Source organism: Cibotium barometz, chromosome 47 (genome assembly GCF_041138505.1).
Source record: "Cibotium barometz isolate CiBa-2024 chromosome 47, ASM4113850v1, whole genome shotgun sequence".
NCBI lineage: Eukaryota > Viridiplantae > Streptophyta > Polypodiopsida > Cyatheales > Cibotiaceae > Cibotium > Cibotium barometz.
This window is the reverse complement of record NC_141092.1, coordinates 13298518-13313058: the sequence shown is the minus strand read 5'-3', so window position 1 is coordinate 13313058 and position 14541 is coordinate 13298518. Positions and strand designations below refer to the sequence as shown.

General features: G+C 39.1%; 1 protein-coding gene across 2 annotated transcripts in view; it reads left to right on the top strand.

The window, feature by feature from the left end:
• LOC147611380 (DNA polymerase eta-like) overlaps positions 1-6857 on the top strand; it is a 132548-nt gene extending 125691 nt beyond the window's left edge. Inside the window, exons 8-13 of one of the 2 annotated variants that reach the window (XM_086784449.1) lie at positions 4359-4439; positions 4569-4704; positions 5084-5159; positions 5255-5846; positions 5954-6371; positions 6492-6857. In XM_086784449.1, the coding sequence (XP_086640575.1) occupies positions 4359-4439; positions 4569-4704; positions 5084-5159; positions 5255-5846; positions 5954-6371; positions 6492-6733 (1545 nt within the window). In that variant the 3' untranslated portion in view covers positions 6734-6857. Of the gene's footprint in view, positions 1-4343; positions 4440-4568; positions 4705-5083; positions 5160-5254; positions 5847-5953; positions 6372-6491 lie in introns of both variants that reach the window. The other variant, XM_086784448.1, reaches the window with a different exon arrangement.
• The last annotated feature ends 7684 nt before the right edge of the window (positions 6858-14541 follow it).

Sequence of the window (14541 nt, the reverse complement as noted above, 5' to 3'; positions counted from 1 at the left end):
TCTTGGGGTTTGTGGAGATCTTTACTTTCTTCTTTCCCTTTTTGATTGTGTTCTAATCCCTATACCAATCATGCTTGATCTTTCCTTGCCTTAGCCAAGGTCTTCCTAGCAGTATCGGATATGATCCCTCATTCTCCATTTGGAGAACTAGAAATCTGATCGAGAATTCATAGCGAGCAATTTGAATGCGTTCCTCTCAGACCAACCCTAGCAGTCTGACTTTGAACTGATCCACCATCTTCACAGCAAATGGAGCATGGTCATATTTTGTCAGGCCTAGTTCTATTGTTGTGGATTCTGATAGTATATTGACTCCCGAGTCTCCATCCAGTATTGCTCCTGGGATCTGCTTCCCCTTTAATATCACTGTTATTTGGGATACATCATTATCCATTACTGGTATTTTTCTATGTCTCCACTGACTTGCAGTCAGCTTTCGGCTCAATGCTGGAGGAATCAAACAAGCTATTGTCCTGTTCCTTGGGACTTAAACAGATTGATCAGCAATTTCCTCCTGTAGTTGGGCACTAAGGATAGGAGTTGATCAAGTGATATGTCTAGTTTTAAACCTTTCATATTCTCCCATATGTCATATTTTGTCGCCTTCTCTTGTGGCTTGCTGTTCTGTTGAAGAACTTCGTTTCTGTTGTCGTCTCTCTTCCGCTGAGCTTGAGGACTCTACCTCATTGTTGCTTCTTGTTGCTAATTCAGTTCTTTTTGTGGGTTTTCCCGTCCACGTATCTTTCTATTGCTTTTTGGCAGGCAAGAACTGCTTCTGATGGTCTATCTGTTAGAGAGAGCCTTGCACGTAGAGTGCGGAACTTGGTTGCATAGTCCTCCATTGGTAGCAATTCTGTTTCAGACTTCTTAGCTTGTCTTGCAATTCAAAGTGAGTTTTGATAGTCTGGAACCTTATGAGGAACACCTCTTTTAGCATATGGAAGGTGAGGAAGTGGTTCGGGTCATACTGGGATACCCATTCATTTCGTATATTGCTGAATGTGGCCTGGAACTAATCCCTCTTTCTTTCATCCGGAACATTTGCGCGAGTGTGATTCACCTTCCACATAGCCTTGAACTTCGTGACGTGTGTCAGGGTCCTCAGTCTTCTTACCCTTGTAGGTGGGGTACTTGTTGTTTCCTCCTTGGTTAGCCATTCGGTTGGAATGACGTTGGGGAGAGGGGAAGCATTTGCCAAGCCTAGTAGGGCATGATGCCTCGGTAGGTGATGTTGCATTGAGTTGGCAATAAGTTGCCTTGCTATGGCTTCTACAAGAAGCGCTTCTCCCCTTTTGGAGTGCTGCATCATAATACTGCCTTAATGAGAAAATGGTGAGAGTGAATGCAACAAGATCGCCAAAGTGACGGTGGTCAATCTGACGGACAAGATAGTCGCTTACTGATTGAAAACGAATCTGTCAATGCCTAAACCCAATGGGTTTGGAACTCTTAGGCTCACAAACTGATCAGAAAACACACAAAAACATAAAAGCTCACTCTCTCGCTCACTCAGACAGTACACAATGAATAATGTTCAAACACTCTGTATTATTGTGCTCTCCAAGTTTGTACAATACTACTCTGTCTAACTCTCTATTCTGTTTGTTCTCTGTATCTCTATCTGTTACTTCTATTTGTTTCCTACTTTATCATCTTGGAAGGACCCTCTTTCTTGTCACGCTATTGGCCTTTCTGTTACAAGATTGTTACAATAAAATACATATGTTTACAATGTACGCGCATGTGCGCTGTCGTCTATTATTGGCATGTGTTCGAGGGCCAGTTCTTCAGGTCCCACCAGTCCGCGGCTTCCGTCGGTCAACAAGCCTTTCAGTATTTCTTGCTACTTGGCCAAAGTAGTAGAGGGTGACACAAGAATGCCATTTGCAGTAGAATTGATGCCACTAGAGGCTGGGCCACAGCTGGTGGTTTATGAATGATAGTAGGACATTTATTGGAAATATGCCCAAACTATCTACATTTAAAGCATGCACCAACAAAAGTGCCCCAAATAAGCTCATAGTTCCGACGACCAATCTCGAGTTGTCTATCATCAGTACATTTTATTCCAATAGAGGCCGAGGGAACAACATGCCTAGTTGTATCCGAGAGAATCATAAAACAATTTCCATCTTCAAGAGGCTGAGGAGGAGAAATGACCATACCCAATGAAGGAGCCAACATAGGCAAATGTTCACGGAAATGTTTTGGGAAATGCTTCACTGTAACCCACACTGGGCATTTATGCTTGACACTTTCATAGTCCTTATTCGCCGACCATGGCAATACATGAACCAACTGAGTGCCAAACATCTTTTCGAGCAAAGCTACTCTGTGTTTAGGTTCTTTAAAAAGAACCTCATAAAATCCTCTGGCAGCCCAATACACACCATCAACTACATTTCCCTTCAATTCTGATTTTATCCATTGTGCCACCTCAGTCGCAAGGGGCATCTTGCCTGGGAAGAAAACCACTGCAACATTTTTTGAGAATTTCTTCAGTGGTGAGACCACCGAAGGGAGAGGAATATCAAACTGGAAATCGGGAACCGGTAACTGCCAAACCTTTTTACTGTCCACAAAGTTGTCAATCAGCATATCATGAACAAAATGTTCGTCAGGAGATAACTCCTGGAGAGATTTGCCAAGCTCAGTACAGAGAACCTTGTTCTTGTGCTCATCATTCTTGTGAGCATGATGATAAACCTTGATATTCACATTTTGGTTTGAAGCCAACTGGTCTAGAGAAGAGGCCATGCTGAACCATGCACTGAAGAGATACAAACTATCAGACCCGTACACACACACACACACACACACACACACACACACACACACATAGTGGGTTGTGCAGAAAAGAAAAGCAAAGAGTAGGAGCTGGACAGAGGAAAAAACAGCAGTGAAGTGTGAGGGCGTCAGGGTGTAGGAAGGCTCGACAGAGGAGAAACAGGACACGCCAATACACCAACATAAGCACCGAACTCCTGTACTCGCATAACAGAGACACATGGTTGTCACGGTACGAAAATACGATACCGTACGATACGATACCATACGGGAATTTTTGGTACTATATAAAATTTTCGGATACCGTATGATAAAATACGGTTTTTATTTTTTACACTTACAAGTTACAACCTATGGAGCTTCAAGCTTGAATGTGAGGGAAGGTTGGGAGGGGAGGAGTCTACAGTGCTTGAGGAACCAGAACATGGATATGTGTCTCTCTCAGTTGGATCTCCCGATTGTCTCCAAAAAGAACCTGGATGGGTAATGCAATACCAAAGGTCTCCCAGTGTAGCGTTTATGACTAAGGGACCGTCCTTGCACAAATACGAGCAGTGTATCTAGGGTGATAAGTTTAGGGACTCCTCTCTAGATCAAAATGGCCATGTCCAAATCTTCTCCCTCGTACATAACTTGAGAATCTAATTGTCTAGCCTACCTATACCAGGGATCTCCAAGTGTGACGTAGCAAGATTCTCTCATCCTACCAATCAAGTGTACACTACCAGTCTACCTCGCCAGATTTTTTAGGTCTCTCAACAACCCCATATGGAATACTGAGTGGACACGAAAGTTACGAAGTATTGCAAGCATTTGGGATCTTCATTAAGCAGGGTTTCTATATTTTTTAAGCATTTGGAATTTTTCTTTCAAGGAAATTTTTTTTTGAAAAAAAAAACTTGTACCGTACGATATCGTGCGGTACCGTACCGTACGAACCGTACGGTACGAACCCATTCATACCGGTACGAGAAACAACTATGTAGAGACACATGCAGACTCACGTGTGCGAAGGCGCAAGAAGCAGAGACAGCACTGAACAGTCAGCAAAGATGGCTGTGCACAGAGGCGGCATCAGTCAGTAGATCTCCTCATACACACACACGCGCGCGTTTGTATGTGTGTACGTACATGCACACGTGCATACAATGTGTGTGTGTACATACTACACACATGCATACATGTATGTGTCATAGTCACCAGAAACAGGAATGGAAACGTTCGAGGAATGTAAACGGGGAAACGAGTTTTTAGGGGTGGAAACAACTGTTTCCTGTGACAATATCACTTGGGAAATGAGAAACGGCCATGGAAAGAGATGGGGTCCTGAAACAGAGAAACATGTTTCTTGGGACTGAAACGGCCGTTTCCTGTGACTATGGTATGTGTAGACATTTATATATCTATATAAACACAACCCCCCCCACACACACACACACATTCACACACGCATGCACACACGTTCCTTTTTGGCATCTCTAGACTTTATCTATTTGAAAACTCTGCTTCTTCAGAAAGAAATGCCTTAAATCAGGCGGCGTTAATGTCTCTAGTAGGATTCCATGTTACAGATCTCGCCAGGCGCAGTAGCTGATTTGATGGATGCACTTCCTTTGAAGAAAGTCAAACTCCTGGGTGGGAAGATTGGTGAGGTGTGTAGTAAGTCTACCTTTTTATTTTAGCTTGAGCTTTTTCCTTTCTGCAACAGTCTACCTTTTTATTTTAGCTTGAGCTTTTTCCTTTCTGCAACTTGGTGAAAAGAACTTTGAAAAAGTGTGCAGGAACTTTCTGAGAAATGGAGTTGCAAAACAGCTGGAGATGCTCAGAAAGTACCACTGAAAACCTTGGTCATGTCTTTTGGTGACCGTTTGGGAAACTATGTTTATAGAGCAGTTCGAGGAGTTCATGAAGATAAAGGTGACACTTACTGATATAGTGGGCTACGTATCATATCATAGGCTTGGGATTTGAAGTAATGCCCCCTTCTGGATGGTGTGGTACGATAGTCACTCTGGCAAGGGCCTACTGATACCCCAAGGCCTTTTACGTGATTAAATTGTTTAGTTCCATAGAGATTGGAGCAGTCAAGCTATTAAGAACTTGAATATTTGGGGGCCTTCTGGTTAACTTGCGTATCTTAATGATTTGTTTCCATAGAGATTGGGGTGGTCAAGCTATTCAGAACTTGAATAGTTGGGGCCCTCATCTCATTAACTTGTTTACCTTACGAAAAGTTGTCACTTTTTGCACAGCCTCATCAACTATGCATCACAGAGAGCTTATGGTGTCATTGCAGTCCAAGAAAAGCAGACAACCAAGTCCATGCTAGCTGCCAAGTCTTTCCAAGCTACACAAGATCTCTCAGTCATCAGGTAGTAAATAGTACTCTCTTCCCTTTGACATGACCACATGCAAATCTCAAACCCTAAGCCTACCCTCTTGCTACCTTATTCTGTGTGTGTTTCAGGAAGTGGCTTGGAGTCCTAGCTGAGGAGTTATCGATCAGAATGCTGCGTGATGCTAGAGAAAATCATCGTCAGCCCCACAATTTGCAGCTCTATTACCGATCGGGATTATCCCGACAAACTGGAGACCATTCAAAATCATGTACTATGCCACATGCAGCAATTCAGTTGCTGGCGTCAGCATGCTTCAGGACTCCGAGAGCTGCTGTCGGGAAGCAGCAAGGCGATGAAACAACAGGTTTTTCCAAGAAGTTTGAGAAAATACTCATGATGGAAAGAGCACCTCCATCCAAAGAGGAATGCGAGTCTCATAAGTCACAACCTACAGAAGTATTTCAATCCACAGAAGAAGGTGAAACTGATGGAGAAATGCTCTCAGCTAAGAAAAAGTGCGACTTTCTTGATCCAGAACTCAGGAATGAAGAGGATGGGAGCAACACAGATATTGATATAAGACTTGCAGATGAAACAGCCAAGGACTTGTCCAGGTTGCTTGAACAAGCTTCCTTCCTGTTGTTTCAGCGCATTGAAGATGCATTCCCGTGTACACGTTTGGCCATTGCTGCAAGTGGTTTTCAAGATGCACCTGTACAGGTACATTCTTCTGGTTGCTTGAGGTTGTTTCATTGCTCTGTATGAGCTTTGAACTGTCCCTATAATGGCAATCTTGAGAAGGATCTTTTCACATTGTTGTTGAGCAGGGTTCTCAGTCCATCCAGCATTTCTTTGGTAATGCCTTCCAAGACATGAAGGTGGCATCTCTCAAGCCTTCCCCTTCTGTGCAAGGACCTGTGGGAGGGGATAAGCCTAGAGGTATGTTGAGGTATGTCAATAATAGCAGCTCTGGTTTCAAGAGACCTGAGGTGATATCTTGTAGCAACGATGAAGGGCAATTCTGCTTGATGAAAAACGACAAGGAAGGTTTGCATGTTGAAATTTCAAACAATGATCATTTGTCTGGAAAGTATGGTTACGGGGGCTCAGTTCTTCAAAGTGAGAGCTTGTCATCAAAGGACACAGGCTTTTCTCTGACATCAAAGTCTTTGGGAATTGAAGAATCTGATGTGCTCTCTGAAGAGCCACTTTGTCAGCAAGGTTTACCATCGACGACTCTGATGGGTAAACATCATTCTCAAACTCACCCTGTGTCTCTTTTCCATGCTGAATACATAATAGCACGTATGTGTATAGCCCTCAATGGCTGCTGACTCAGGCGAGTTTTATTGTTGTTTTCTACAGATGTAGACTGCCACGTTGACTTAAAAAATATAAATGTAGAAGAGCAACTGCGCATCTTAGGGGAAATATATGCAGTAAGATCAGCTGGCAAAGACAGCCCCGTGTCTACACATGAGAAATCTGTGCATCCTCAAGAGAGGCGAGTTTCAAAGCGCAGAAAATTCATGAGCTCCAAGTCCAAGTCTGGCCAAGTGTCTTTGTCTAAATACTTTCCTTCCTTTGATGCTTCTCGGGATGAATAAGATGGAGAATTTATTGCAGTTGAGTATACCTGTGCAAGGATAAGTCTTTCTTGTGATTATTTTGTAAAAAGGCCTTCACTACATGACACAACATCTTACTGTAATATATTATGGGATTTATTCACAGGTTGCAGTTTTTAGCTTACTATACATGAAATGTCTTGAATTTGCAATTTGTCAGAAATGAAAAGATGAAACTTACAGAACTGAAAGTAGAAGACTTGAATATTGCAAGCCCATGCTGTATGGTTTGCTGGTTTTCTGTAAGCATGGTCATGAGAACAGAGAAAGACCAGCCTTTTCGGTCTGGACTATGTTGGTGGTGTTTATTTGTTTGAGTCAATGTATCAAACTTTGGGGTGGACTATCTGGAGCCCATATAACAATCTTTGTTTGGACCACCACTTGAGAGGACATGAAACATGTTACAAAGGTCTTGACAACTGAACAAGTTCTCAGTTTGTCATTACTATGCAACTTTATGTACATTTTTCTGTCATCTTCATGTGTTGTATGTACCTGTTCACGGGAAGGGGAGCTAATGCAGGTGGAGGAAAAGGTAGGAGATGAAGGTTAGGAGAAGAACATAGATAGGTAAGGTAGTGGAACATGATAAGGCTAGCAAAGGTGTAGATTACCAATGATGGGTCTAATGGAGGATGAGAAGAGTGCATGATAATACGTTTCAGTGCAAGGAATAGCTAGACACACTTCTTTAAAAATGGACAATATCAAGCACCAAGTAGAGAAGACTATTATTTGATGTCCACGACCCCAAGAAGCATAGTGATTATTTATTCTATTGATTAGACTAGCATATCTCCCAAGGGTCTATCAAGGCATCATTCACGTAGTGGACCCACACTTACACGAAATAGAGTGTTGGGATTTGATTCTTGGTAGATCTGTTGGGACTCTTGAGTTCTACCACTTACACCATGGCGACTCATCATGTGAAGTTAACATGCATTAGTGTTCACAGAAAACCCGCAAACAGTGACAATGAACTCGCAAATATTTGGAGCTCACTTGCAAAAGTAAAATTTACAATTTTTGAAAGATTACATAATTTGGGAATTAAAGCTAATTTACCTACATAATAAGAAAGCCAAAGTTTTGACATTTCTAAATGTAGGCAAGAAGGTTTTACATGGTGCAAATAATTGACAAGAAGGTTTTCAAAGGTTAAGTTATCTAGGTATAAAGGTTATACATGGTGCAAATAGTTCACTAGAAGGTTTTCTAAGGTTAAGCCCATCTTTTAAGAGTTATAGTGGGGGTCTAATAGGAGGAGGACAAGTGTAAGGCATATTACCACTATATAATAAAAGACACCTTCAATACCATCACCTATAGAAAATTTGATTCCTCTTCGAGTTATAAATTCCCTCCAAGCTCGGTAAGTGTAACATTTTATGAGTAACGTCTCTTTTTTTTGGTGGTGGGCTTGGACTAAGGCGGTTTCCCTCTTGCCATGGCAAGAGTGCAAGTGCTACAAGTAGTGCTCTCATGGTGTCGTTTGCATTCTGTAGGCTATGATCCATCATCTTGCTTTTTTCCGGCTTGCTCGCCTAAGGCAAGCCGACTCCCTCCTTTTTGTGATCTGTCGTCTTGCTCTTTTGGGCTTCTTCAATCTTCTGGTCTTGCTCTCCTAAGGCAAGCCAACTCCCTCCTTTTTGGTTGCGGGCTTGGGCTTGCTGTGCTTCTCATGCAGTCACCTATGTCTTGCACTTTCCACTTGAGTGTTGGCCGACTTGTTGCATGATGCACAATCTGGTTTGGTGTTTACTTATATTCTCTAAATTTCTTTTATTTTTCTTGCATGTTATTTGAGCATACATGCAACGTTATTTTTACAAATGTATGGGCCTTGCAGATTGAGTGGACGTTACTTGTATTCTTTGATATTTTTATTTTCTTACTTGCCATTTGAGCATACATGGCACTTGCAACAATCGCTCCAGTGGTGGTGATTATTGTGAGTTTTAACTTTTATTCTCTTATATTTTTATTTTCTTGCTTGCCATTTGAGCATACATGGCACATGCGATTGGTCCCGTGGTGATTATTGTGAGTTTTAACTTTTATACTTTTTCTTTTCTTTCTTGTTGTTTGAGCATATATGGCACATGCAATCGGTCTAGTGGTGATTATTATGAGTTTCATCTTTTATGCTTTGATTTTTTCTTTTCTTGCTTGCTATTTGAGCATACATAGCACATGCAGGCGGTCTAGTGGTGATTATTATGAGTTTTATATTTTATGCTTCGATTTTTTCTTTTCTTGCTTGCCATTTGAGCATACATGGCGCATGCAATCGGTCCGGTGGTGATTATTGTGAGTTTTAACTTTTATGCTTTGATTTTTTCTTTTCTTGCTTGCCATTTGAGCATACATAGCACATGCAATCGGTCACTAGTGCTAATATTTTTTTCTTGGTAATAAATGTAATGCTTAATCAGTTTTCTAAGTTAGAATTTCTTTTGTATTGAAATTTTTAGTTTTGAATTTAATGTATTGCGCTGTTATCTTTTCATTACATTGCTAATGTCATGCCTCCCCTCCCCTCACTCTTGGGCATGCTATGTTACACTTCTCAAGTTTTTAAACTTTCCAAATGCCTAGCTAATCGACGCTAGTCTCTTCCCCTTTTAGCATCAGCAAGTCATGAGGCCTTGGAACACATGTTGCCCATTGCCTATGAGTAGCCCAACATGAATAGTAGAGAGAGAGAGAGAGAGAGAGAGAGAGAGAGAGAGAGAGAGAGAGCCACTTAACGTTGACTTTATTGATCTAGAGAGACCAATCGATGGAGAGACTTGAACCCAGGTGGGTCCAGAGAGAGAGAGAGAGAGAGAGAGCCTCATAAAATAACTTTTACTTTCTCTTGTATCATAACATTCCTAGTGGATATGACAAATAGCCCTAGTTTGATAGATTCCACAATTGCAGTATTAGATGTTGAATTTTGTGCAGTGCCTTTAGATATTAACATGAATATGCAAGGACATGATTGGTTATTGCTTTTCGTCTATTCCTGAATATGGAGGGCAACATGGTTGGTTATGGACGTTGCACAAGGTAATGAAGGGAGACGTATTATGATGTTAGAATAGAGTGATGTGTTGCGGCGGCTGAAGCTCTTACTTCCAAAAACAAAGATTTGTTTGGAAATATAAGACCATTTGAAAACCAGGTTTGGTGACTCTTCCATTATGCGAAATTTTAGCATTCTTTTCCTCTTGGGTTTTCTCCTACAAAAGAGTTGAAAAATATTGAATTAGGTGCCTTGGTGAAGCACTATGGAAATACAGTCACTTTAGAAGATGGTACACAAGTTGATGCAATGATTGAGAGATTATTAAGGAGAGAGTTCCATGTCTTAAAGATTCAAGTTGATGCAATGATTGATGAGATATTATTATGGAGAGAGTTCCATGTCTTAAAGGTTCAAGGTGCTTCACATTGGAAAGGAAAGTCACTCAAGGACACATGGACTTTGATTGGAAGACGTGAAGTGTGGCATTGCAAGTATCCTAACTTATTATCTTTGGCTCAAATTGCAATGCTACAATGTTGTAGTACTGTTGTTTATGAGAGGGGCTTTAGCATTCAAAACAAGCTTGGAGACAAAAAAAAAGGATATACTCATGCATATTTCCATTGAAGAACCACCTCTCATGTCTTTTGATTTCACAGATATGATCGATTTATGGAGCGATGAAGCAAAGACTTCAAGACATGTGTACACTCGTATAGCTTAAGAAGGCTTATATTTTATGCTGTTGTTGTGGATAGAGCATATGTATTTGCTATTGCTAGAGTTAAGTCTATAGCTACTAACGTCCTTTGATGACTCCCCGCTAGCTGTTGCAACAGAACTCTCCTTAGATTAAACCATAAGCCAAATGCTTCCTCTAACATTCTGGCATAAGACAGTCCTTTTTCAAAAACAGAGTTTCTATGCAAGTAAGATTTTCCCGTTAAGTTTGATTCCACAATACCCTTTTTCTTAGAATCCATGCTTTCTTAATGAAAATCACAATTCTAGTATCTCGGTAACCCACCTATCAATTACGATGAATTTCTGACTTATTTCTCGATGATTCCGGGTCTAAGGAAAACTTCTCTAAATCACCGGTAATCCATTCTTCGTACTGAAGAAATGGGAATGGTCACAAGGTTTTGCTTAATTTCTGATTCGAGAGATGGGTAAGAATCTTACTGGCCCACCTTTCTCACGCGATCGTAGTCTATCTAACCCTAAATTACTCGAATTTAATCCTAAAGATATTTTCTAAAGATAATTCTTTGTTTTTTTTCTGATAAATTAACTGTGATTTCCATTCTTAAGGGAAAATCCAAAATTATGAGAATTCATTCTTTCTTGGACATAATAGAACTTTAAATAATTCTATTCGTAAATAATGGATTTTTATAAAGATAATTCTTTTTCCAATGATCCCTTTGTGAATATGGATACATCATTTTATTGAATTATTCTAAATTATTCTTTTCTCCAATTGAAACTCGGCATCAACATGTCCTAAATTTCTATGTAGAATTATGGTGAAACCTTCTCTTTTAACACCGAAATTACTTTAGGCATTTTTCTAATTAAAGTACAATAAAAATTTCTCTAAAAAAATATCCATGTATATGAATATACCTATTTTGAAATATGACCAAAATTCTTCTTTTAATATTTAAAATGTTTGCACATAGAATATCGTGAAATTTTCTCTTTTTGCATCTAAATTTTTATGCATGTAAAATAGATATAACAAAAATTCCTCTTTTCTCTATTTAAACAATTGTGTATAATTACTATAAAAGTATTTTTCATAAATGTAACAAAAATCATTCTTTTAGCATAAAAATGTTTATGCCTAGAATACGATAGAAATTTCTCTTTTTGTATTAACAAAATTATGCACAAAATTAAATTCATTAAAAAAAATTTACCATAGTTTTGCTGTATTTTTTGAGAATTCTCAAAATACTACTTTTAAATAAATACCCATAATTATGAAATGTGGTGGGGATTCCTCTTTTAAACTAAAAAATTTATTATGCATACATAGCATAATTTTAAACATAATTATAAGCATCATTATAATTAAACCTCTTTATTAATCTTAAAAATATCCATTTAGCATTCCTATATGAAAATACTTACAAAAATGTTAGCATAACTCTTTTTCAATGAATTAATATGATTTTTCTTAATCATAAACAAGTTTAAAAGAATTAATCATCATTTTTATCTAGATTAAAATCATAAAAATACTTAATCTTCTTCTCTAGAGCATGTGAAGCCTAGAGTTTTGATTAAGATAATGAGATTAGCACTAAGATCCATCCTTCTAACAAGGATCCATCCAAAAAGATGATTAATCTTTCAAAAAGAGATTTACTAATAAAAAATATTAAATTTAAGCATAAAAGATTAGCATTAATCCAATTAAACATTATGAATCGCTAAAAAGCTTGATTTCAAGAAAAAACCATTGATTAAAAAGCTTCCCAAGCATTAGAGAGGTTGGGAAGAAGATAACTATTGAGAAAGATAGAAAAAACACCATGGATTAAGGCTTACCCTTGGTTTTTGGCTTGATTCTTTTAAAAAGAAGTGAAGCCCACAAGGAAACTTGGCCACCAAGATAGGGAGGGTAATATCCAAGGGAGGATGGAGATTTGTGAAGCTCCAAAGCTTTCCAAAGTAGAGGCAAAATAGAGGGATAATAAAATTACACTAAAATGAAGATAATACTGGCATGTAAATACACAAAGATGAAAATACAAAGGAATGAAGGTCTATTTAAAAGTGAGGGAGGCCACCAACCAAGTCCAACTGGGATCTAGAGGCTTCCAGCTTGAGTTTGATCCATTTTGGACAAGTTTTGGACCAGTTTGACTCACTTTTTGATCCAGTTTGAAAGAGGAGAGAGAAGAGATGAAATATTTCAATTTTTTTGAATTAAAGATATGGAGTAATGATGTGAAATAGGCATCTTTTTCATGAGCCCCCTCCTGAGGTATCAAAATTTTATTTTATTTACTAATAAACCTTTATTTTTTTACTAATAAACCCAGTACTTGGTCACCTCTTCATCTTATGTGAGCATTTATTCATTTTTAGGAGATTTTCTTTTATTCTTTGCATTTTTCTTATTGAAACACTTGGATTAATCCTATTGGCCCTTTAGAACCTTATTTGGACCTTAATCAAATTTTTTTGAAAATGTGGACCCTTAGGCTAAGATCTCTTATACACACATTCAGTTAATTTCTAATGCACATTGGAAAATTCTTTTTGAACTTCTATTTTAGGAGAATTCATCTTAAATATAAGGAGAAAATTTTTATCCAAAAATATCTCAAAATTGAATTACTTTTCTCTACAACATTCTATCTCTCTAGGCCAAAAACAAGGGAAAATATTTTCTTGCATTTAGAATTAGGGGATGATTACAAGGGACTGAGAGGAGAGCTTATACATCTTTTTGGGCTGAGGAGGAACCTTAAAGGGTGCAAAGGTCTCATCATAATCAATGTCCTTTTGCTAGGCATACCCCTTGCAACAAGTTTGACCTTGTAGCGATCAATGCTACCATCATTTGCTTTGCGTTTTAACTTGTAAACCCACTTAGTACCAATGGCCTTCTTGCCATGAGGTAGATGTGTCAAATACCAGGTGTCATTCTTGAGTATAGAGTTATACTCATCCTCCATATGCATCCAATGATCATCATCCTGTGCTTCCTCAAAGGAAACAGGTTCCTTCTCATTACATAAAGTAGAAATGAGAATATGATCCACATGAGAATAATCTGCATGATGAGAACCTGCACAAGTTCTGCTAGGTAAAGGAGCTGTCAACTTGCTATCCCTCAATGTCTGCACAAGCCATTTTGGCATACGCCTAGATTCTTCTATGGCTGTTCTCTCCTCATCCACTACATTCTCAATAATTGCCTCAATAATCAGCCTGTAAATGAGCCTGTAAATGAGCCACATAAGGCTTCTTGCCATGCCAATCTTATAAGGAGTTTTAGACTGCAAGGCCTTAGTAGGGCATTTGTTCAACATATAGTTTATGCACATAGTTGCCTCTAACCAAAAACCATGAGGTAAATCTTGGGCTTTCACCATACATCGTGCCATCTCCATGAGAGACCTGTTCTTCCTCTCATCCACACCATTTTGCTGAGGTGTGTATGGCACTGTACATTGATGCCTTATGCCTTTTTCAGCCATATATGCATGAAATTCCTTGGACATATACTCCCCCCCTCGATCTGAACGAAGGGTGCCAACTTTACATTCACATGCATTTTCAACCATGGATACGAAGTGCCTAAAACACATAAAAATCTATGACTTCTACTTTACTGGATACACCCAACTATATCTGGAGTAATCATTAATAAAAGTGACGAAGTAGAGATATCCCCCAATAGATGGTGTCCTCATAGACCACATACATCACTATGTATAAGCTGTAATTTCTTAACAACTCTCACAGATCCATCTTTTGGAAATGATGCTCGATGCATTTTACCAAGAACACACCCCTCACATACATGTCTAGTAGGGGTCTCAAGAGTTGGCAACTCAGACACCATATCATGCCTTTGAAGGCATAACAAACTGCCATAATTCAGATGGCCAAATCGTGCATGCCATAATTCTGCATCACTCATAGCACGAGTCGTAGAGACTGAGCAAGCATCATGCTGCAACTTCTCAAATACATCCATCTTGTATAGGCCATAAAACAAGGCACCTAAGGAAATGATAGAATA